The 22,813-nt window shown below is 37.9% G+C and overlaps 2 protein-coding genes and 1 pseudogene across 2 annotated transcripts; all 3 read left to right on the top strand.

Moving 5' to 3' along the window:
- The first annotated feature begins 4,318 nt into the window (after positions 1 to 4,318).
- LOC135618522 (small ribosomal subunit protein uS7-like) lies at positions 4,319 to 8,078 on the top strand. Its single transcript, XM_065119432.1, has 4 exons — positions 4,319 to 4,481; positions 5,809 to 6,080; positions 7,522 to 7,725; positions 7,804 to 8,078. Exons 1-4 carry the CDS (start codon positions 4,425 to 4,427, stop codon positions 7,856 to 7,858), a joined length of 588 nt encoding a protein of 195 aa, XP_064975504.1. The 5' UTR covers positions 4,319 to 4,424; the 3' UTR covers positions 7,859 to 8,078.
- Positions 8,079 to 9,110: 1,032 nt separating this feature from the next.
- Positions 9,111 to 12,241, top strand: LOC103994139 (cytochrome b561 and DOMON domain-containing protein At4g12980). The gene is made up of 3 exons (XM_009414447.3): positions 9,111 to 9,913; positions 11,284 to 11,538; positions 11,767 to 12,241. The coding sequence occupies exons 1-3, from the start codon at positions 9,257 to 9,259 to the stop codon at positions 12,073 to 12,075; spliced, it is 1,221 nt and encodes a 406-aa protein (XP_009412722.2). The 5' UTR covers positions 9,111 to 9,256; the 3' UTR covers positions 12,076 to 12,241.
- A 537-nt stretch (positions 12,242 to 12,778) lies between these two features.
- On the top strand, positions 12,779 to 15,853 carry LOC103994140 (GTP cyclohydrolase 1-like; annotated as a pseudogene).
- The last annotated feature ends 6,960 nt before the right edge of the window (positions 15,854 to 22,813 follow it).

Raw genomic sequence — 22,813 nt, 5'->3', positions numbered from 1 at the left:
CTACTATAAGAAACTGTACTAGGTTTTGGGACCAATAAATGTAGTGGAACCCACGTCTAAGCTTTTGGAGAGCAACCAGGCCGAGCATCCATTAATACACTGGTAAAGCAGTATCCCCAAGTAGATGTCTCAGCTGCAGACAAGCCGAGAAGCTAATCTTCCTTAATTGCAAGATAGATAGGAATAAAAGCTACAGTACTGTCGTCAGATATTAATCTTCCCTGACTTCTATAATCTGCAAAAATACATAAAAACTGTTTACTGCATCAAAGTGCATTTGTGTCGAGCATACTTAAGTCAGATTTAGATTTAATATCTGTCTCTGGAGAATGTGGACAAGATTTAATATGTTGTTCTGATGGAAGACAGTGCTGCAAAAACAGTAAATTCATGGAGATGTCAACGTACAAGCTTTTATCATCTCTCCTGCAATCATGTACGCACTGAAATGCATGACGCCCCCCCCCCCCCCCCCCCTCCCCCTGAATCATTTAATCGTTTGAGACCGAGCAATAAAAATCTGGTCCTTTCTCTGGGCTTGGCTGGTCAAAAGCTTCATGTCCCGCCACCACTCAAAAATCCTTGCCACAAGGAAGCACTGAATCCTTCAGCGGTGGTTTGAACTTGAGGGGATGATGGTTTTGCATACACGCATGTATAGCCACCCACTGCTTCTCCCTTTTCTTTGTCCTCGGGAATTAGGGTTTGAACTGGTGTTCATCCTCCCTGTTAGGGTTTGAAGAGTGGCAACTTCAACTTTCATCATCTTCGTGGAAGGGATACATTTCTGAATCACAGCAACACTTGGGTGATAGGCCACCAGTTGAGCGAATCTTGGGAGTCATATCAGCAATATCATACATGGAAAAATGAAAGGGCATGTCCTACCTGATAGGTGGCAAACATTCCAAGCGGAGACATCATGCGTGCTTGTCTGTACTGAGATACGTACGTTCACTTACGGCGAGACATCATGCATGCATGAAGTGGTCCTCTTGATGGGGGAATCATCATCATCATCATCACCATCACCATCACATGGCCACCCTCCTGTGTCTTCGGGTGCAACGATACAGATAATCCATGGCAAGGATGGATGTTCTACGTCAGGCCTGCGCATGCATGGGCTATGATGGATCCCGACGGACCTCGTCGCCGTCGTCGTCGCCCTCGGCGCCTCATCGTGCTCGTCGTGTCCTCAGCCAGATGTCTTCGAGGGGGCGGTGAGAAAGCAGACGTGTATCCTTCTGCTAATCGAACAATCTATACAATTAACAGGGCCTAAAGGCACTTTCATGCAGCAGAAAAATAACTCTTCTTTGTTGTTAGTCTCAAAGGAGTTCAGTGCTCTTATCATCTGAAAAAGCCTGCCAAAACTTGCTGTGACATTAAAAAGAATTTTCATTAACGCACATCACGCTTACACGTCAATTCAAATTTGAGATTTATCATTTATGCAATATATCTCAATAGAGATTTACTTCTATTTAGCAAAAAAAAAAAAACCTAATTAGCTTCTCCTAAATCTTCTACCATTTGAACATTCTATATATTCTTCTTTGTCATTAGACTCACATGTTCATGATTCAGAAAATATACAATCTTGTTTTACAAACTCAGAAAAACCGCCAATCTTTTTCTGTGACTGACAAGTACCGCTGCTAATTGACCATTTTAATTACTGTTGAGAAATTACATAGAGAACTACATGTTTAGTGCTTACATAAAATCAAAAATTATATAAGATACATGAGACGATCTAACATAAGAGAGATCGAGATATCTTAATATTACAAATCTAAGTATGATGATGAAGGAGATCTCACAATCTCCTCTTTAGCGATGCTCCACACATGGATGAAATGACGACAGATATCCTCTCATAGCACGTTCTTTTCTCACTTTTATGCACGTAACAACAAAAGTCGGCTCTTCTTACTGTCATCACACCCCAAATAGGGGCTAATGGTAAGGGAAGAAAGAGGAGGAGAAGATAAGTGGTAGGTAGCCAAAGGAGTTTAGCCCATGACCGTTTGGTCTCCCTCCTATTTATAGAGAGCTCTCTTAACTTAATCGATCCTGTCATATTAGGTATTGGATCTTCATCCACTTATCATGACATATTGGATACTAGATCTCCATCTAATTATCCCTAGCTTAATGAAAATTAGATCTCTATCCAAATATATATTATAAGTTCTTATTGGATTCAATTAAATAGGAGTTTATTGGAAATCGCATATATAATCCTCTATTCATTGCGTCATCCACCATATATGTGTGACCCTCTAAGCCTAATACCAAGCTAGCTGTGAGTTGCACTCGTCAGAACTCTTTCTGACTAAGTAAATTATTATCCTCATAATAATTCACTCAACTCATCGACTACAAATGTAATATGCCACTACACCATAATCCCTAGACGGTACAGGAGGAATTAATCTATTAGACCTATTTGCCCTTAGTTATCGTGTATCTAAAGTCTTTCATCCATCTAATATCCCAGAGATCGTATACCGGGCATGGCGTTGTAAGGCCCATATGAAATCTATACGAAATTTATTTTAATCAGATTCTTTCGTAGAACTCTTTCTCTCTTACTTTGAATCTTATGCTTATTGGATTTATCATGATCCAATTAACCTTGGCTAGGGATTTGCCTAAGTGAGAATACACAAGATATTCCTCTTATGATACCGAGAGTAGATAATCCTTTATTGACACTCAATTGTATTCATAAGGTCGACTACCACTTCCGACAAATTGTACTAAATTTGAAACTTTCATACATATAAGTCTGGTATCAAAGAATAAAGTACTCAAATAAAAAATCTTTAGTGTCTCAAGTCTAATGATCATATATACGACTAATCATGTATCACTAATCATCCAACATTTTATAAATGAATCATTTAGTGAATTCATTCTTAAATGAGCACTTGCACTATATCCCTAATATCCATACATAAGCAGTTATAAGATCAGCTATTTATATCGTATGGACAAATATATAACGTAACAGTTTGTCTAACTATTTCGATGTTCCTCTTGAATATAACATATGCCCGAGAATATTTAGCAATATGTGTCACGATCTTATCATAATCTAATCCTCATTATACATATTTAATGACATCATAATATATATTTATCATAAAATAAAAAAAATATAATAATAATAATAATAGACTCGTTCGACTTTTGTAATTAGCAATTACCACATCGCAAATGCTAGCGAAAAAAAAGAAAACTCTTCTTTCTTGTTTGACTCAAGTTTCTAGATACCAATCTTCAGCAATAAATTGCCAAAATTTCCTGTGACAGACAAGTACTTCTAATTGAACATTCTACATAGTTAGCAGGACCTAAGGCACTATCATCCAGCAGAAATCTGTTCTATGTTGTTTAGCTCACCTGTTCAGACTTTTCGAAGCTTAACTTGTTAAATATTGCTTTAGATTGTACTATTTCACATCAAGCAGAAAGCATCTCTTCATACTTGTCCACTAAATGTAATGGTAAATTTGCAGCCAAAATTTACCTTCGGAGTATGCTTTTATCATTTTATCAAGCTGAATTGTGATCGACATTCATTGGCAAGTCAAATTATATATATATATATATATATATATATATATATATATATATATATATATATATATATATATATATATATATATATATACTTTTTCACTATTAACAATCTTTTACTATTCCTATTTTCTTTAAAATATAATAAAATAATATTTTTACTATTCATAACTCCTCTAATTTTATTTTTATTTTTATTTTCTTTTCCCACAACCCTTGCCTATGTACCTTATTGTCATAGACTCTTCCTATTACCCATGCACTTAACTAAGTAGTTTACAAAGATTCAGAATATGATATCTTTTATGTTAATATAACTAACTAATAAGATGATATTTTTTGGACTACTATCAAATATACATAATCCAAAAAATATTAAATCAGTGTAATAAACATCAAAACTATTCATCCCATTTCATCATTTTGTCTTTTTTTTCATTTACCTCTAGTGATTAAGATTTAGGAGGAGAAGAAGAAATGAGGTTATAGATAAAGAATAAAAAGATTTTATTAAAATTAAATTATAAATTAAAACAATATACGTCTATTTATATAAAAAAAAAATAATTTAGAAATATTCAAAATTTGGGTGCTAAATAACAAAAAGAGATGGTAAATATTAATCTCCTTTTATATTTGGCATTGCCAGTGAGCATCGTGGATCCATCGTAGCCGTCCGTTTGTTTGGATCTTCGTCAGGTCGTTAGCATAAGCACGCAAACCCCTTCTCCCTCCCTCTACAGTAGGTTTCTCGCCGCCGCTCGATCGCTTGCGCTCGTTCTCCTCGCTCTCGTTCGTGGGCTTGAAAACGGGTAGCTGCGCTCGTCTCTCTAATGGAGATCCAGCAGGATGTTAAACTCTTCAACCGCTGGTCTTTCGACGACGTCGAGGTTCCATCTTTCTCTACTAAGCGACCCCTTTTGCGTGGCGCATATTGCTGTGTTTACTTCTAGTCGCGCCGCGCCCGGTTGTTGTCCTACTCTTAGATGATACGATTAACAGCTTCGGTGCAAGATCGAATTGAATTACGACATCGTGTCCGTAATCCGTTTGAAGTACTTGCGATGAGGAAGCTCGTAGACTTCGTCGTTTTGTTTTCTATTACCGCACAAAACTTTTGATTCTTTTGCCTTCTTGTCTGTTAAAATGGTTGTATCTTGGTGGTTCTTGTTTTCTGGCAAGCTTCCTCCGCAAGAGGCTCTGTAGGAAACAAGCTCTTTCTTCTTTGGTTTCAACACAAGGAGTGTGAAGAAAGTTCAACCATACAACATTTTAAAGTTCAAGGCGGTGAACTAATCCAAAATGCGATTTACAATGAAGATTTAAGAAGAAATTTGTCAGTATTCTTGTTTATCAGATAATTGAAAGGATTGGTAAGATTGTGGACGGGTATACGATGACATTGATGAAAGGGACAATCTTTGATCCTTCTTTAGTTGGAAGCATTTCTAGGAGTAAATGTTGATTGCAGGTTCGTGGATTTTGACCATAGATGTCGTTTTTAATCTTTCTGGGAAGGGGCTCAAAGTGTGAGAACGCTATTATACAGCTCTGGGGTTATAAGCTTGGGTCTATTAGTTTTGGCGCAAATAGTCTGGAGTTGGTTCCATGGTATCTGCATGTAATGTTGTGTATTTGAATGCTGTTGCTTCATATTTACTTCCTGGTATATTTTTAATTGGTGTTCCAAGGGGTTTGGAATTTTCAGCATGTTTTTGGAATGTTGATAAAAAAATGGGCGGCTCATTGAATGAGCAATGCATTTAGCCTTATTTTTGCAAGCAAAGTGGCTATTTTTATGACTTGAACCCTAGTCACCTAGATCAGAAATGAGCAATCTTTTTGTGGCACTCTTGTCCTCATGTTCTTGAAATGTTTATGTACATCCAAAATGTAAGGGAATGATGCAGTCTTGTTCACCTCTACCATGCACTAAGACTTGCCCTCTTGCTCTTGAAATGTTTGTGTACACCCAAAATGAAAAGGGATGATGTAGTCCCATGGCCCTATTAATGCATTATGCTTTAACCAAGCAATGATATTTGTTAGATTTTCAATATCTGAAAAGCTGTTATCATTGTCCCATTGTGTATTGCCTGTTAAGACTAGTGATCATCATTCACCATTTGTTGCTTTAAGTTAACGCCAATCTCAATTTGTTCTCCTAGTACATCTGCTATCGGTAATGAGATTAATCCCATTCTCCATAAAATGCAGGTCAGTGACATTTCACTTGCAGATTACATTGCAGTGACTCCTCCAAAACATGCTACCTATCTTCCACATACTGCAGGAAGATACTCGGCTAAGAGGTTCCGTAAGGCTCAATGCCCAATTATTGAAAGACTTACCAATTCGTTGATGATGCATGGTCGTAACAATGGGAAGAAGCTAATGGCTGTTCGCATTATTAAACATACAATGGAGATCATTCATTTGCTTACTGATGCAAACCCAATTCAAGTAATTGTGGATGCAATCATTAACAGGTAATTCAGCTAATTTTTAAATCTCATTGATACATATGAGCATCTTTTACAAGTGAGGAAACTTACATCATTCTGCACAAGTCTTTAATTGCTATTTCTTAACTACTGTTGAGAAGGATGCACACTATACATGTTTGAGACCAACAAAAGGTAGCAAAATAAAGAAACAAAACAGAAGTACAAGCTGTAATTTTAGTAGCTTGTGTCCTCATGCATATCAGGGATGTGTTCTAGTTTTTATTTATTCGTCCACTCTCTGGAAAATAATGAAGTTCTCTCAAATTTCAATCCGTTGTTCCATTCCAATTATTTCATGGAATACCTAGTTATTTGGAACTCTATAGGAAATGAGAGAACAAGTTCATGGTAGGAAATTCATTTCTGCCACTTGCCACTGAAAATGAAAATGCTAGAATGGAATTGTATATAAAGGGTTTCTCTCGCCCTGGCTTTTATTATTTCCTTATGCCAACCAAATATTTTTTTACCTTTTTTTTCTCCTATTGTTGTGTGCTTGTTCGCTTCTTTATGTTCCTTGGAGATTAAATAGAGCCTAGATATCTAGGCATGATGTCTTACTGAAAAGGACATTAGATAGTTAATATTTGGTTGCCATATAATCGTTAGTTTCTTTTAGCGAAAGGAGAAAAGTTTTGTTATATCTATTTCATCAGACAGAATTCCTAGTTCGTCCTTAACATTTTGGCACAACTAGATTTTTTATTTTTTATTTACAGCTGAGAAGTAGCTTTGGTACTAGTTGAATGTGCTACAAGTGACCATCGAGGATTGAAGAAACTTTAGTGGTAACAATTTGGAAAATGGTAAACGTCATCTCAGCAAAGTTTACATTTTTGCTGACCCAATTGCAGGGAGACCAAAACCATCTTTTTTTCACTTCAAAGAATTCTCAAGCAAGCAGGGTATATGTCTGTCTAGCGACTTGTGGTTGTTGGTACAGTACTGTGATCCATCCACATGGGAGTACAAGAAGAGAACTGAACTTTGCATAGATATCTTTACTTGGAAGCCTCCTGTGCTGATTGTCGCATGTCGCAGTGGCACAGTTTGGGAATGGGAGTGTTTCACCAAGTTGGAAATTTTGTTTTCAAGTTAGTAAACTGTAGTTATTTTCTGTTGGAGTTGGTTTGACGTTGTAAGGTCAAAATTCACTTGGCAGATTTATACTGATTCAATTTAGAGCCTGCCCAGTACTCTGCAGTGCTAGTTTTTGATGCCACAATCAATTTGTTGACCATAGCACACTAGAGGTTCTCTGATGCATATGATGTCATAATTGTTCTTTTTTAATTGTTGCTTTCTGGTTATGAATTTCTATCTAGATATTAACTGCTGTATTTTTCTGGTGCTTTGCTCCTATGGTTGAATGTGCTAATTCTTGGAGATGGGCATATTTCTTATGCTGTTATTTTCATATCAGTGGTCCAAGGGAAGATGCAACTCGAATTGGGTCTGCTGGTGTCGTTCGACGACAAGCAGTTGATATCTCACCATTGAGGCGAGTCAACCAGGCAATCTACCTCCTCACCACTGGTGCCCGCGAAAGTGCTTTTAGAAACATTAAGACGATTGCAGAGTGCCTCGCTGATGAATTAATTAATGCGGCTAAGGGTTCTTCCAACAGGTAAGACTTTCAAGAGCTTCTCATCTTTCCAATGCACTGTTATCACATCAACTGACTATAATGGCATGTTTCGGACAGCTATGCTATCAAGAAAAAGGATGAGATTGAACGAGTTGCCAAGGCGAATCGTTGATCTCAGTATGCTATGCCATCATCCTTGTCGCTTCGCTTCGTTCGTCTCCTATTTTCTGTATTCTCAATCCATATGAAGATTTCCTTTAGCTAAACAAGGAGGTTGTTGCAGGATTGACTTATGGTATTCGGCAACTATTTCATTTTTGTTCTGTATTGCGGAGCTGAAAATTCTGTTGTTTGCTGCTGACTAATTTAGTTGATAGATCATTTAAAAACAAGTAACAGTTGCATGCTTGCAGTCTACATAATGGCTTGAAATGTTTCTCGTAAATTCGATTTGAAGAGTAATCATATTTTAACCGTTGATTATTTCTTATGTTTGCAATGCTTTCTTAATGTTCCAGCCGAGTTAGGAATCTATATATTGCTAATAATCCTACAATTTTTTAAGGTATTCCGAGTCTATTTAACCTTATTGGATGGATTCATGCATCACTGAACGAGGCATCGCGTCTCTTCATCTGAGTTCCCCTTATACCGCAGCTGTTATTATCATTTATTTCATCGTTCTTTGTAACACAGGCGTTACAAACTTGCAATGCCGGGTTATCGTCGTCATGCCGACGTCACGCTGACGTAAGCGGGTGAGGATGGTTAGTTGACTTCGGAAGACGGACGTCATTCTCAAGGTCAAACCAAACCGTCGTACACCCTCCACCCCCTCCGCCTTTGTCCTCCGTCTTCTTCCAGTTTTAACTGACCGCGAACCTACCCGTTCCGACCCTCGTACCTGAAGAATAACCGGGACCCACCTCAATGGTTAGTGGGTCGCTCTTATGCGTCTCTCCTCCGGGCCCCGCGTGGCAGGTGTGAGTAGAACTTTTCCCCACTTTCCACCACAATTGTCCCATCTATTTCATATTTACTCAAGATTACACTTTCCCCACCTACGATTCCATCGCGCCCGCCCAAGCGTGACGTGCACGCACCCGGGTGTTGCTTTTCTTCCTTCTTTTCACCGTGGGCCCCGTCGCGGGTGTTCGTCTGTGTGATCGGCTTTCGGTGTCTTTTCCTTTTCGTTTTGGACGCAAAGAATGCAGCCAAGAGTGCGTCCCTCCGTTTCCACGGGGAGCAGCAGAACAGGCACAAGAAATCCCTCTGGCCCCCACATTAGCAGCAAATAAATGTCTCCCACGCGTTCGTAACTCCTCTACTCCAACGTTCCCGCGAGAACAACATACACACTGTTGCCTTCCACCCTTCCGCCTCCCGCTTGTGAGTTCGCTATAAAGCGAGCTTTAAGCTTTCCTTCCCCCTCCTACCACCACCGTTGGCAATCCACAGTATAATTAGGCCTCTGTTTGAAGCTTTTCCTCTATTTGCTTCTATCCCCTCACTTCATTATTAATCCCATTTCCACCGTTTCAAAGAGAGAGACACGAGGAAGAAGAAGAAGATGATGATGATGATGATGAGGAGGATGATAAGTAGGGCTTTGCTTGGACCAATGGCCGCTTTAGGGTTTCGCTTATCTCTACTCCTTCTCCTTTCCGCCGTAGGATACGCAGGCGCTGCCGGTGCGTGCTCCTCCGTGGCCTTCTCCTCGAACCGCGTCTATGCCGCCTGTAGCGACCTCCCCCGCCTTTCCTCCTCGCTCCACTGGTCCTACGACAACGCCTCGGCCACCCTCTCCCTCGCGTTCGTCGCGCCGCCCGCGAAGCCGGAGGGGTGGGTCGCGTGGGCGATCAACCCCACCGGCGACGGCATGATTGGGTCCCAGGCCCTCATCGCGTTCCACCAGCCGGACGGAGAGATGGGGGTGCAGACGTACAACATCACCGGGCTCGGGCCCATCGCGAAGGGGCCGATCGACTTCAAGACGTGGGATCTGGCGGCCGAATACTCCGGCGGAGTCACGCGGCTCTACGGGAAGATGAAGCTGGCGGCAGGGACGACGGTTGTGAATCAGGTGTGGCAAGTGGGGTCGGCGGTGGCGAATGGGGTTCCCCAAAAGCACGACTTCCTGCAGGACAACCTGCAGTCCAAAGGAACGGTGGATCTCGTTAAGGGAGCGGTCTCCCTGTCCGGGGGTTCCACTACCAGAAAAAGGAATGTGAGTAAAATTTTTGCGAACCCTCTTCCTATTTCCCTAAAAGATCTTCTCTTTTGGCAGGGAGACAATTGACGTATATTAAAGTTATTCCTTTTGGTCGACTTGAAGTCAATATTTTAGGTAGAATATTGAAATGAACTTTTTAATAGGAGATTTTTGGTAGAAAATTTTACAAACTCTATTGGGAATATGAATCTACTTTCTATTATTTCTTCAAAATTTTAATTTTCGAACTTATGATATGGAAAATAATATGCTCGCGTCCTTTTTGTGAGATTTTCTGGTGGTTTGATTGTTTACATGGGCTCTGTTTTACGATACATGATGTAGTGTTGTCTACTTGTAAGAGTGTTTTTCCTTTTTTTTCCCCTGTCAGTTGTTCTTCCTCAAATTTTAGCTCTCGCTTGTTTATGTTTGCACAATGCTGTTTTTCCATCTTCTATTACCAGAACTCTTAATAGAGATTCATTTCGTGTACACACTGTTTAACTCCATTTCTCCACTCTTTTGACTGTGGTCTTCTGTAATCAAGTTAGAGAATTTACTATTTTGTTTTATTTTGTACATTTTTTTCTTGTGTAATTCTGTGCTGTATCTGCAATCTTCTTTTTTTGTCACTTTTTATAGTTTGAAAAGGAGAAATTTTCATTTCTTATCACCATAATTCATTCAGGAATATGTCTTTCATGTAAATAAGGTTCTAATGGGTAAATCTTTTCTGTTCCTTATATGTTATTATAACTCTTGTTACCAGTCGCCATCCTTCAACTCTGCTCTCTAAATAGATGTTCTGTATGTCTCCATCAGTACATATATGGGTTGATTTCTTTCAAGCATGTGGCACATTTAAAGTGTGCATCATGCCAGACAATCACATTTTGATATGGAATGGGAATGGTTCTCTCAACATTACTGATTGAAATGGAAATATATTGTTGTCGTTTACCAAGTTTTAGCATGCTCTAACTGCTGATATCGTGCCTTTCAAGTTTGGCATTCCCGATAATCCCATCCCAGTATGGTCTGGGAACGATTTATCTGTATATTTCTGATTGAAATGGAAATATATTCTTGTCATTAGCAGAGGTTTTGCATGCTAGAACTGCCATAATTAGGAAAACGACTTGGCGGATGGACTAATTACAATGCAACAATACAAAAAAGATAATTGAGGTTTGGTAAACCAATCTACGGTATTTGAAGATATCAAATTGAATGTGATAGACAAACCAAGAATGTCTGTAGTTGGAACCCAATCGTGATTTACTAGTAGCTAAATTGAACTCCGCTTAGGTACTGATGCTTCTATTTCCTAATTATTACAATGATTACAAACACATCTGAATGTTCAGTAATTGCCTGCTATATAGGTGCATGGAGTTTTGAACGCTGTGAGTTGGGGGATCTTGCTTCCGATTGGTGCGATCTTTGCTAGATATCTAAAAACATTCAAGTCCGCAGACCCTGCATGGTTTTATCTCCATGTAACATGCCAGATTATCGGCTATGGTGTTGGAGTTGGTGGCTGGGCTACTGGCCTCAATCTCGGAAGCAAATCTAAGGGTATCCAGTATACCACCCACCGGAACATTGGCATAGCCCTTTTCTCTCTTGCAACCTTACAGGTAAGAACAAACATCTCTTCTTTTGATGTGTCAACAAAAACTGGCATCTGCTCTTATATATGTATCACACACACAATGCATTTTCCCATATGCCCAACCTAGCAGACAGTGGTGAAATAGGTTTAGTTTCTCAAGAACTTAAGTACTTTTACTGAGATTCTTTCTGTTGAATTTTTAAAATCTTTGATGGTTTGATTTTTCTTATGGCTTAACTCTTATGCTTAATAGGTTTTTGCACTATTTATGAGGCCGAGTAAGGATAACAAGTACAGATTCTATTGGAACATCTACCATTACTTGGTAGGATACACTGTCATTGTCTTGGGCATTGTCAATGTGTTCAAGGGCCTCAAGATCTTGAGTACTGATCATAAATGGACAGTGGGGTACATCATTGCAATTTGCATTCTTGGTGGTATTGCCTTGTTCTTGGAGGTTGTTACCTGGCTTATAGTTCTCAAGAGGAAGTCCAAGAACCCTACAAAACCTTCTGATGGATCCAACTCTAATGGTGTGCAACGTCCACTGTCTGTCTGATCCATCCATCGATCTACTGTTCACCCTTGTGTCGCTTACTTCAAAATTTTAAGGTGTTTTAGCTTCTTCTCTTTTTGTTTGGGTGGGAAGGGGGAGTATCCTTGTTGTACTATATTTTGTTTACAGGTTTGATCGCGATAAATTAAAATAATGGTGCAAATTTTCAGGGCTTTTGTCCGTATATTTAATCGATGGATTTAGAATATTATATCAAATGTTTTTTCTTGTGGTAGTGTTTCCAGTTTCAAATCTTTGTCCCTAAGACCACTTCTGAGTTGATCTCCGTATATATATATATATATATATATATAATTTAGTTTTTAGTCAAAACTAATATAGGAAAGGATCCAACGAGTGAATCCGTTGGACCACTCTATGTACGATCGATCGAAACTTACGAGTAACTCAACAAAATTCTTACATTATTGTATTATTATATTGTTTATTCAATTCAATAATTTGTTGGGAAAATAAATACTTTGGAATCAAATATGAAAATCTCATTATCGCAATCTTGTCTACGTTCATAAAAAATCTAAATTCTTTGTCATATTATATATATCCTTTCACATAAGCAGAGCAAAAAAAATTAATTAATTAATTAATTATTGTCCTTTATTATTTCCATGAATCCAAAAAAATTCTAATTATTTTTTAATATTTTTAATTTATTTAAATTTAGAGACGAGAGATAGTTAGGTTGGTAATAGGAAGGATGCGTTCTGTTCTGCCCGTAGCTTAATCGATCCACACACCTCGAGTAGCAAGGCCTTTTGGTGGTTCTCCTCCTCGCCATCCTGCGTCCTTTATTATCTAGAGGTCGGTCTCACTCGTCGGCTCGGCGGCATGGGGTCTGTTGACGCTGGCTGCCTCGAGGACGAGCTCGAGAACGGGGCAGGATTGGAGGCGGCTGCGGCGGCAGAGATGGGGTGCGAGTCGGGGATGGAGGACGCTGTGCGGGTCTTGCTGCAGAGCCTTGGGGAAGACCCCGAGCGGGAGGGCCTCCGGAGGACGCCCCATCGCGTGGCCAACGCGTTCCGTGAAGGAACCACGGGTTTGTGCTCGCTTTCTATTTACAGATCCGTTGTTTTCCTTTGCTTAGATCTATTGGTTGGTCGGTGTCGCTCGGTCATTCTGGGATCGGAGCGTGACTTTTCAGTTTGTTCGTTGTGCAAAGATGGATTTTTTAGCTTCCCCTTCGTGGATCCCTGGCGATTGAGTGGTTATAGAAATCTCGCCTTTCCTTTTTCTTTGTTTTCGTGATCTGCATGTTTACTATTGGTATCGTGTCTTGAAGGAAAAAAGAGGACCTTTTTCTTTCTTTGTTATAAAAGATGGAACCTTTAGCTTTGAATCTGTGGTGGCGCTCTCGGGGGTTGCGAGTTATTGCCAAGCCGTTCCCTTTATGTTCAATTTTAGTTTGTTCATCTGCTTATTAATTCTTGGTGCTCTGTTTACTGGGACAGAAAGAAAGTGATCCGCAATAGATTCCTCAATTTGAGTACAAATAATATGGTTCACAATTGTTTTGTTTGTTAGCTATAAATTCTGTATTTACACAAAAAAAAAAAAAAAAAAAATCTTCTGGGCTTATACACTTGAGCTTTTAGGATTCATTTTATGTATACAAAAAAAAGAAAGAAAATTTTGTGGTCTAGGGTGCTTGTACCCTTGAGCTCTTAGCAGTTTTCCTTGTGTAGATTTTGAATCTAATCTTCTTTCCCATGTAGTGTTATTCTCATTACCGGGTCATCTTTTTTGCTTACTTGAGTGTTGGAGTTTGTGATAGTGATTCATCCTTTTTACCAAATAGGGAATGCTCTATGGCGATTTATGCCACTTGCCAATATTAAACATTCTTATTGTGTTTCATGAGATTGTGCTACCCTTTTCAGAATGTTTGATAATTTTGGATACTAATTTACTTCTGCAGAAAAATGTTTGGTTGATGTTTTTCCATGTCAATTATCTATGTTTCAAGAATGCACTGCTTGTCAGTTGTTTGCTATTTATCTGTAACATAGATCTTGTATTGTTAGTCTTTGTGATCCTCATGAATTTATTTAATTCAAAGGATGTGTGTCTGTTAGAGATCGTAACTTTGGCTAGCCGAAGCTTCCTTACCCTTGAATACCACAGGAAACATAAGAATGACATTAATTTATTTTCTTTAATTTTGCCAATTCTTTTTACTTGATAGTTAGCAGATGTTTAGTAGTTACTGCATGCTTCCTTGGCAGGAGGATTTCTGTGCATTAAGAATTTGATGTTTAAAGCATATATCTCCTGTCAGCTGCATCATGCTTAGCTACATATGTTGCTCACAATTACTACATGACATTTTAAGAAAGGATTAATCATTGATCTTATAGAAATTTTGAATTCTCTGAAGTCTTTATGTAGTCCATTTCGTTTTGTGTTAGGTTACAAACAGAAAGTAAACAACATTGTACGAGGTGCCTTGTTTCCAGAAGCTGGGTTGGAGCCTGGAAACGTCACGCGGGAGGAGCTGGTGGACTAGTTGTTGTTCATGACATCAATCTATTCTCGTACTGTGAATCTTGCTTGCTTCCATTCAGTATCCAGTGTCATGTTGGTTAGGTGCCATCTGGAAAGCGAGTTGTGGGCCTAAGCAAGCTGTGCCGAGTTGCAGATGTATATGCAAGGAGGCTTCAAGACCCACAAAGGCAGGAAAATGAAGTTTGTTCAGCACTGCACAACAGCATTAAGCCGGCTGGTGTTGCTGTTGCTCTTCCATGTTGGCACATTCAATTTACCTAAGCCCACAGTTGCAGTTCCACCTTTACATACCCATCCAAATTAGATATGCAAGGGTGGGAACAAGTTTTAGTTTTTTCAAGTTCTGGAGTTCTTAAGGAAGAGAGAAGCTCTTTGTAGGATGACTTCTTGGCACTTCTGAAGTTAAGAGGTGTGCACATTACCAGAGGAGATGCAAACCTCTCTCCTGTTTCTTCTTGGTGTCCATCAAGGTCTCTGGAGATATCTTTGTGCAGTGGGCATTGCGCAAGGAGCACCCAAAATGGTAAGACTTCTTCCAAGACTGGAGTTACACATGCTGCCATGGTGGCTGCGGTAGCTTCCATTCTCCATTCTCTTGGTGATGATCCATTACGGGAAGAACTCGTGGGCACCCCATATCGTTATGTGCAATGGCTTATGAATTTTAAGAGTGCTAACTTGGAGTTAAGACTGAATGATCATAGTAAAACGAGTCCCTGTGGTGTGATGGATGGAAATGTTACCTGCCTGAATGAGATCCAATCTGTGTTGAACATCCCTTTTTGTTCGCAGTGCGAGCACCTTCTCCTACCTTTCCATGGTGTTGTTCACGTAGTCTACTTGAATAAACAAGAAGGTAAATGCATCGAGCAATCTGTTTTGCAGTCAATTGTTCGTTCCTTTGCTTGCAAGCTTCAAGTGCAAGAGAGATTAACCAGGCAGATAGCAGAAGCAGTATATTCTATCTTCAATAGTTGAGTAATGGTTGTTGTGGAAGCCCACCATATCTGCATGATATCAAGAGGGATTGAGAAAGTAAGAAGCAACACAGCTAGAATTTCTGTTTTGGGTCAATTTTCTACTGATCCAAGAGTCAAGAATTTATTTTTGCAGACAATTGCAGATAGCACTCCTTCTGAGGTGTGATCTTGTTTGATTACATCTGAAAATTTTTAGATTTGATGATACATTTTTCCTGTTCATGCTGAAGAAGCATGTCAATAATGATTCATGAATGGAAATAGAATCCAATTGCCAAGTAAGCGTATGCTTTTGGTGCTACCATCATTTTTCTGTTAAATTTTCAAAAATTCACTAGCCTTGTGGCTTTAGGGGCCCTTCAACATCAAATTCGAGAAAATGACTTTGTTTTACATCATCCCTTGCATAATATTGAAGAATAATCTTAAAGAAAATTGATTTTCACTTGTATTAATCTGGTATCTAAAGCATCCATCCAATGGTATTGTTTATGGAGGGAAATAGTTGTATAAGACATGGCTAACCATTATGTTTAATTAATATATTGTTCATTTTTTGTGTCTCAAGAGAAATACATGTTATTCAATCTTGTTTCGTAAATGTGGCTTTTCTTTCTTGTATTTTCATTAGTCTTATTGTAGGATCCATCCTTTGGGATCAAAATGTTAGTTTATTCATCGTTCAAAGATGGATTTTCTAGTTGGTGTTTTATGGATTCTCAGTGATTTGGTGGTTATTGCAATTGATGCTCTCTTTTTCTTTTATCTTTCTTCCTTTTAACATGTTATGCTTATCTGCTCTTAGAACTGTCTTTTGAACAAAACAAAATGTTATATTTCTTGACTTTCTCGATCTTTTTGGCTAATTTGACTGCTATAGTTTGTTTACAATGATATGTCCTTTTCCCAATTAAGGAATGCTATCTTCTACTATGAATTATGTTTCTGGCAGTGTTGAACATGCTTATTGTTCCATGCTGCTGCATTGGGAATCCCCAAATGTTTTAGTTCTCCTTGGGATGATATTAGTTTCTTGTGCCTTGGCATTTATCTGTGAGATAGATCTTCAAGCTACCTTATTTAGTCTGTGATCTCAGAATTTTTTGATTCAAAAGATTTGAATATGTTATAGAACTTGACCTTGGCAAGCTGAAGCTTCCCTTTCATTTGAATCCCACTTGAAGCATTAGAATATCAGTAACGTGTTCTGCTAATAAAATGGCAAATACATTCTTTACAGGTAGTCAATGTTCATGAGTCCTTGCGCATTACCTCTGTTTCACTGAAATTTTCACTGTAGATCTTTAATATTTATTTTGGCTATTTATCTTTTTGGAACTCATTGATAGATATAAACATTGCCTAAATTGACAAGTCTGGTTCATTGATTTTGTGCTGTTTATTGCAAATATTGGCCCATTTAATCAGATTATGGACCTCTCCTCCGTATTGGCTGAGAGATGAAGAGTGTTGAAGATGAATTGTGCATCTTAAATTTGTACCGCATGTGAATATGTTAGCTTATTTGGGGATAAATATCTCTTCCCATACTCAGTTCTCTGCTTTTGGCTTCAAATATGGATTGATAGGGCTTGAGACGACTCTTCTGAACTCCTGTTCTGTTAGACTGGGGATATGCTAATATTTCACACTGCATCTGAAATCTGCACCTTGTCAATGGTTATATTCATCATTCCACAATAATTTAGTTGATGTCAGTTACTTGATAGACACATTGCTGACACAATCAAAGCTCTGAAACAATAGTGAAGTTTCTGCAGAAATCTACACTTGTGATAGGGCCTTCCATCAGATAACAGAATGTCATTCTATGCTGTCAGAAGTGTGTGCGTAAGTCTTCTTCTTTTCATGCTTTTCAAGTATTATCTTTTTGTTGTTGTTGAAATGATGAGAACAAGTGCAGTTATTACATTTAATTTTTAAGGTTGCTTTCCTCTTATATCATTACTCACTGGAAGTGATGAGAACAAACAACTATTTTCCTTTCGTCATTTTACTGGAAGAGAATGATATTACTTACCAAATTGGTGCTATTTTTCGTTCTACTCGATGTTGTGTTGAGTGGCATTCCTACAGATTTCAGCTAGAATGCTTTTTATCTGATTGCATACACTTTTCAAGTGCCTGAATTAGAGCAGCCTCATGAGGACCAACCCAAATAGCTGTTATGAGGGGTTGGTGGCTGGTACATCTTGATGACCTTAAATTATTGGGGTTAATGATGATAAATGCACATTTCAGGTAGATAAGAGTTAAAGTTTGTAGTAGTGAAGGATGGGGGTGCTGTGGAGCCATTAGTTGGTGGACATGAAATAGCTTGATACATGATATATCACAGGTTGTGTGAGGATTATGGTTGAGGATATGAAATTGTCTTGGAGATTAAAGTGAAGTTCCTTGCTCCAAACAAGCAGGAAGCACAATGATCAACCTGACAAAGATGATCACATAAGCAAGTAGATTTCCTTCCCCAGATGTATGTGTCAAATGACCCATGTTAGTATGTCCTACTGAAGCATAAAGCTTTCTGCTGCATGTGGTATCCACTAGGTCAGTACTTGCCAAATCTGTAAACAAATATTTGGCACATAATTCAGCATGCATCAGTAGAGTAGAGCTCTGAAGTAAGTATTCTTTGCATTAATAGAGTTTCCAAGGAGGAAGCTTATATATGATTCAAGGAGAAACTTTATCTACCTCTAACATTAAAGATAACACAAGGGCAACAATATTAGCCCACAGAGCCTCAACCTAGTGGTATCATCCTCTTCTTGATGAGGTTTAAGTTTGAGTACTTGCAGCTCTTGTTCTCAAGAAGAAAGAGACAGTTGTGCAAATTTTGATGGTGTAAATACCTATCTGGGTAAAGAGATCTTGAGATAAAATCTTGCTTCATCTAAAATTACTAAAAAACAGTCTACCTCATTCTTAGATTCTTCTTGTTTAGAATCATAGAAGGAACCTAAATGCTTGCCATAGAGGTTGCACAACCCAATCTGGATCACCTTTTACCACACCAACCACAGAAGTGGAGCCTATGACTCCATCAAAAGACAGATGACTGTGACTATTCTCCATGCTCTCAAGTGGCCAACATCCTAATCCCATTTGTAACTCTTTTCATTGTTGGGTTCTTAACAGAAACTTCTGTTCATGTTCCACTACAAAATTATAAGCTCCTTTTACAGGAAATCCAGAAGGAAAGATCTGAACATGTGGAGGATTAATTTAGCAAGCAACTACTGGGAGGAAAGCCTTGGGAAGAACAGGAGCTTTTGGTTGTCTTCGTTTTGTCCAATTCCTCCTCAAATCGAGAGTTTGGGGCATGTGCAGTACTGATTTCTTTAATCAGCAGCTACAGTTCACCTTTTCCTGGACAACATGTGCAGTAAGGTACAAAAGCCTCAGCTTCCTCCTCCGTCAACTCTCACTCTGCCATAGTCCAACTCTGACGACTTATCTTAGGCTTGCATTTGTATGTTTGTGGACTTCTCGAGTGGCGGATTTGAGGTCCAAGGCTCTGCAATATCTACCGACAAAGCACTGATGTCACAAAGAGACATTTTGAAGTCTCCTCCTGTGTCCGAGAATCTAGTGGTGTGTCCCATGCCAACTCACAGTAGAGTGGCATCACCTGAGGGCTATTCGACTTGTTTTGATTCTTCCTTGTTGCTTTTGCTTTGATTCACACTGCTTTCCTTTCTTCTACAAACTTGGGTGTTCATAGTAGTTTATCTGTTCTGTGATCTTAAGCTCCAGTGGGTGATAATGGATGGTAATTTGGCATTAGTGGCACCTTAAGATTTGACTACAAACAAATCATGTCAAGAAGTGTATATATATATATATATATATAAAAGTGAACTTTTTTTATTTTTGTTTAAACAACAAAATAAGAATATGCGGAAAAAAGAGAGAACACCAGTGCTTAAAATTTATATGATTTTGAGGCTTCATATGTTTGAAAAAATGGATTGAAAGATTATCTTAGCTAAAACAAAAAAAAAAAAAGGAAGAAATTGCTTATTGGGATTGTAAAGTTCAGCTATCATGGGGTAATAAACTTTGGTTTCGAAACTATACTCTATAAATCTGTTCTTGTGGGTTGAGGTGTCTTATTCCATCAGTACTGAAACTTCTGTAGATCCATCATCAGATGAAGAAGCATTATGGGAGAGAGAGGCTGCAGGTTGTTCAGTCAATTCGATGGTCCGCAACACTCGTTTCCTCTCTAATTAATTCGTTAAGGTGGATCGATATAGTGGAAGGAGTCGGTGTCGATCGTGGCATGGCAAGTGGTCCGAGAGTTCGGTGCCCGACAACCCTGAGAGAAATAGATTCTGGTGTGTCAAGATGCCTTGTCCTATTATTAGATTTGGGTTAGCTGTGAGCTGGCAAATTAAGATTTTTTTGGGAATGGTAATATTCATAAGATTATTGTTTTTTTTCCTATATTTAGGACTAATAATGGTCCTAAATCTTGTGTTTTGCATATCTAGGATAAAAACAAAGATACACAAGTTTTTTTTTTTTGGACCATGAGTAATGATATGATTCTACAATCATATGAGTCCAAACTCTAAAAGAAAAAAAATTAATTTGATAGTCAATCGACATACAAGTAAAAAAAAAAAAAAAAATCTAAAATTTTTTTATTATAAATTATAAATAAAATTATAAATATTTTTAATTTAAATCAAAAGGACTATCAAAAATTTATGTACCCGATCTCAAACAGTTCCATGTTTGACTTGTAAGAAATCCACATCAAAGTCAAACCAGTGAGAAAAAGTAGTACTTGCAACTTTCTGGCTTCTGTACATTCGCTCTGTAAAGGGGATTATTATGTGAATAACCACCAACACCACATTAAAAAGGGGATTTGGTCAAATCATACTCGATCTTTTAAGTATTGAGACGAGTGGATTCGGCAACGTTGCACCCTTCGTGTTGACGAGCCACCGGAATTTGGCAGGACGCCACCGCTGACTACCGCGGCTGTGCCGACGAATCGAGAGGACACCCCGATGAATGAATGGAACTGCACTTAATGCTGCCAGTTTTCTTCTAACAACGTTTGTTGGCGTCTGGGAATGGCCAATGACTTGAGAGAATCCCATCGTGGAGACATACACCACCACACCGGGGAACGAAGTGGGAGAAAACCTGAAAAGGAATGAACTGCTGATGATGCATCTTCCACCTTAGTTAAGCTAAGAAGAAATGTGTGGCCATATGTTAGTCTTTTCCTGTTGCACGTAAATCCATCTATATCTATCAACTTCCACTTGTCTCTATAATAATAACAATAATAATAATAATAATAATAATAATAATAATAATAATAATAATAATAATAATAATAATAATAATAATAATTGCTAGATTCAAGAATTCTAATGAATTGGATCGAGGCATTTGCAATGATTTTTCACATCAGCAGGAAGGCAAGCATGATTCACCTCTGCACTCTATATTCTGAATTATTTCAGCTATCAAAGATTGTCAAAGCTGGATTTCCAATGCCACTATCAGAAAAACCATTTGACGGGTTATTCTATATCTACGGTGTGCTCTTTATATGGCAAAGACTAAGTCAGACTTATGGTGGATTTTGAATCTAGTCTTCTTCACCAAGTAATTTATCTGACACCTAAAACACTTGAGAGTAAGTAAATTATGAATATAAACATCAGACCAATGATTTTGGAGGTAAAAATTTATGTGACAACGTTTCTAATACTAAAAAAATTTGTATGAATGTTTTTGGATAAAGAATGAAATGAATGGAACATCAAACACCTTTTATGCCATTGATATATTTTGAAATATTTTATTTATTATTGATATATTTTGAAACATTTTATACGTCATTAATATGCTCTGTAATGTTTCATATGCCGTTGATATGCTCTGAAATATTTCATACATCATTGATATGCATTGAAATATTTCATATGTCGTTGATATGCTCTGAAATATTTTTCTTTCGTTACTGATATACTCTGAAATATTCTATATGTCATTGATATGCTCCGAAATATTTCAAACGTCATTTATTGCTCTAAAATATTTTATATATCATTAATATGCTCTAAAACATTTCATACGTCATTGATATGCTGCAAAATATTTCATATGTCATTGATATTCTCTGTAACATTTTATACATTATTGATATGCTCCAATTAATCTTTACTCTCTTGTTATGAACAAAACACGTTTCGACCGAAATAACATTATAATTCTGCATGGGTGGCTATCTAAACTTTTGTATCTCTACCTTGTATTTTGATATCTTGTTTGTTTGGAACTATCCTCTTTTATCATGAATATGTTAATCATTTGCTGAGTTTTATAGGCTCATTTCGTTGTTATATAATTATTTTAGGATAATTTATTACTCGTTAAAATGATGAAGTGAGAACTTTATAATTAAATCGATAAAGTAAGTCTTCAGGTTATAAGTTAAATAAATGCACCATCATAATAGGACTCCACTAAACTAATATTTTGAAGTCTAAAATATTTATAAAGTAAGCTTTCAAATATTAATGTCTTGGATATATAAAAAATTATAAGATGAAACATTAAGACTAATGATTTCTCTTCTATCCATCCGATCTTACAATACATTGAAGTATGTGGCAAGCAACATGTACCAAAGGAAACAACCGGATCGAGCGAGTGCAATAATGGTGGTCACACGGTGCGGCGCTGCAGGAGCGAGGAGTAAAGAGAGATGCAATCCGACCAGCTTGCAGAGTGGGGGAAAAGCTTATCATTCATTCTCAGCATGCAGAAAGAAGCCATCAGTAAAGAATGATCACAGAGCACCGGTTTATGAATCTTCAGTACTTTCTTTGTTGTTCTCAGCTGGAAAGAACCTCGTCTAAGCTGTCTTCACGCAAGAGAAATTTAGAGTGCTCGACGTATGATCATTGCTTTCGATGAATCGAGGTTCGATTAATTTATCTCTTCCGACAGACATAAGACAATTCAAATAATAAGCATCGATCTAGTCAAGAAGTCGGATTGATAATCGAAATTGATCACATCAACTATATTTAAAATAAAATAGATATTAAATGAATAAATCTTGAAAGTTATGAGCTTTTCCTTCTTATCTCTTTTTTCTCGTTCAAAGATTTGGCATTCAGTAATAAGCATATTTGTAAGGACAACTGAGGAGAATTATATGTTGGTCCTAACTCATA

Source organism: Musa acuminata, chromosome BXJ2-8, assembly GCF_036884655.1.
Source record: "Musa acuminata AAA Group cultivar baxijiao chromosome BXJ2-8, Cavendish_Baxijiao_AAA, whole genome shotgun sequence".
Taxonomy (NCBI): domain Eukaryota; kingdom Viridiplantae; phylum Streptophyta; class Magnoliopsida; order Zingiberales; family Musaceae; genus Musa; species Musa acuminata.
The sequence above is the reverse complement of the archived record's forward strand: the minus strand, read 5'-3'. Positions and strand labels throughout refer to the sequence as shown.

Coding starts and splice junctions, on each gene's coding strand:
- LOC135618522 (XM_065119432.1), top strand. CDS start 4,425: ATGGAGATCCAGCAGGATGTTAAACTCTTCAACCGCTGGTCTTTCGAC. Junction 4,482..5,808: donor GGTCTTTCGACGACGTCGAG/GTTCCATCTTTC, acceptor CATAAAATGCAG/GTCAGTGACATTTCACTTGC. Junction 7,726..7,803: donor GCTAAGGGTTCTTCCAACAG/GTAAGACTTTCA, acceptor TGTTTCGGACAG/CTATGCTATCAAGAAAAAGG.
- LOC103994139 (XM_009414447.3), top strand. CDS start 9,257: ATGATGATGATGATGATGAGGAGGATGATAAGTAGGGCTTTGCTTGGA. Junction 9,914..11,283: donor CCACTACCAGAAAAAGGAAT/GTGAGTAAAATT, acceptor CCTGCTATATAG/GTGCATGGAGTTTTGAACGC. Junction 11,539..11,766: donor TCTCTCTTGCAACCTTACAG/GTAAGAACAAAC, acceptor TATGCTTAATAG/GTTTTTGCACTATTTATGAG.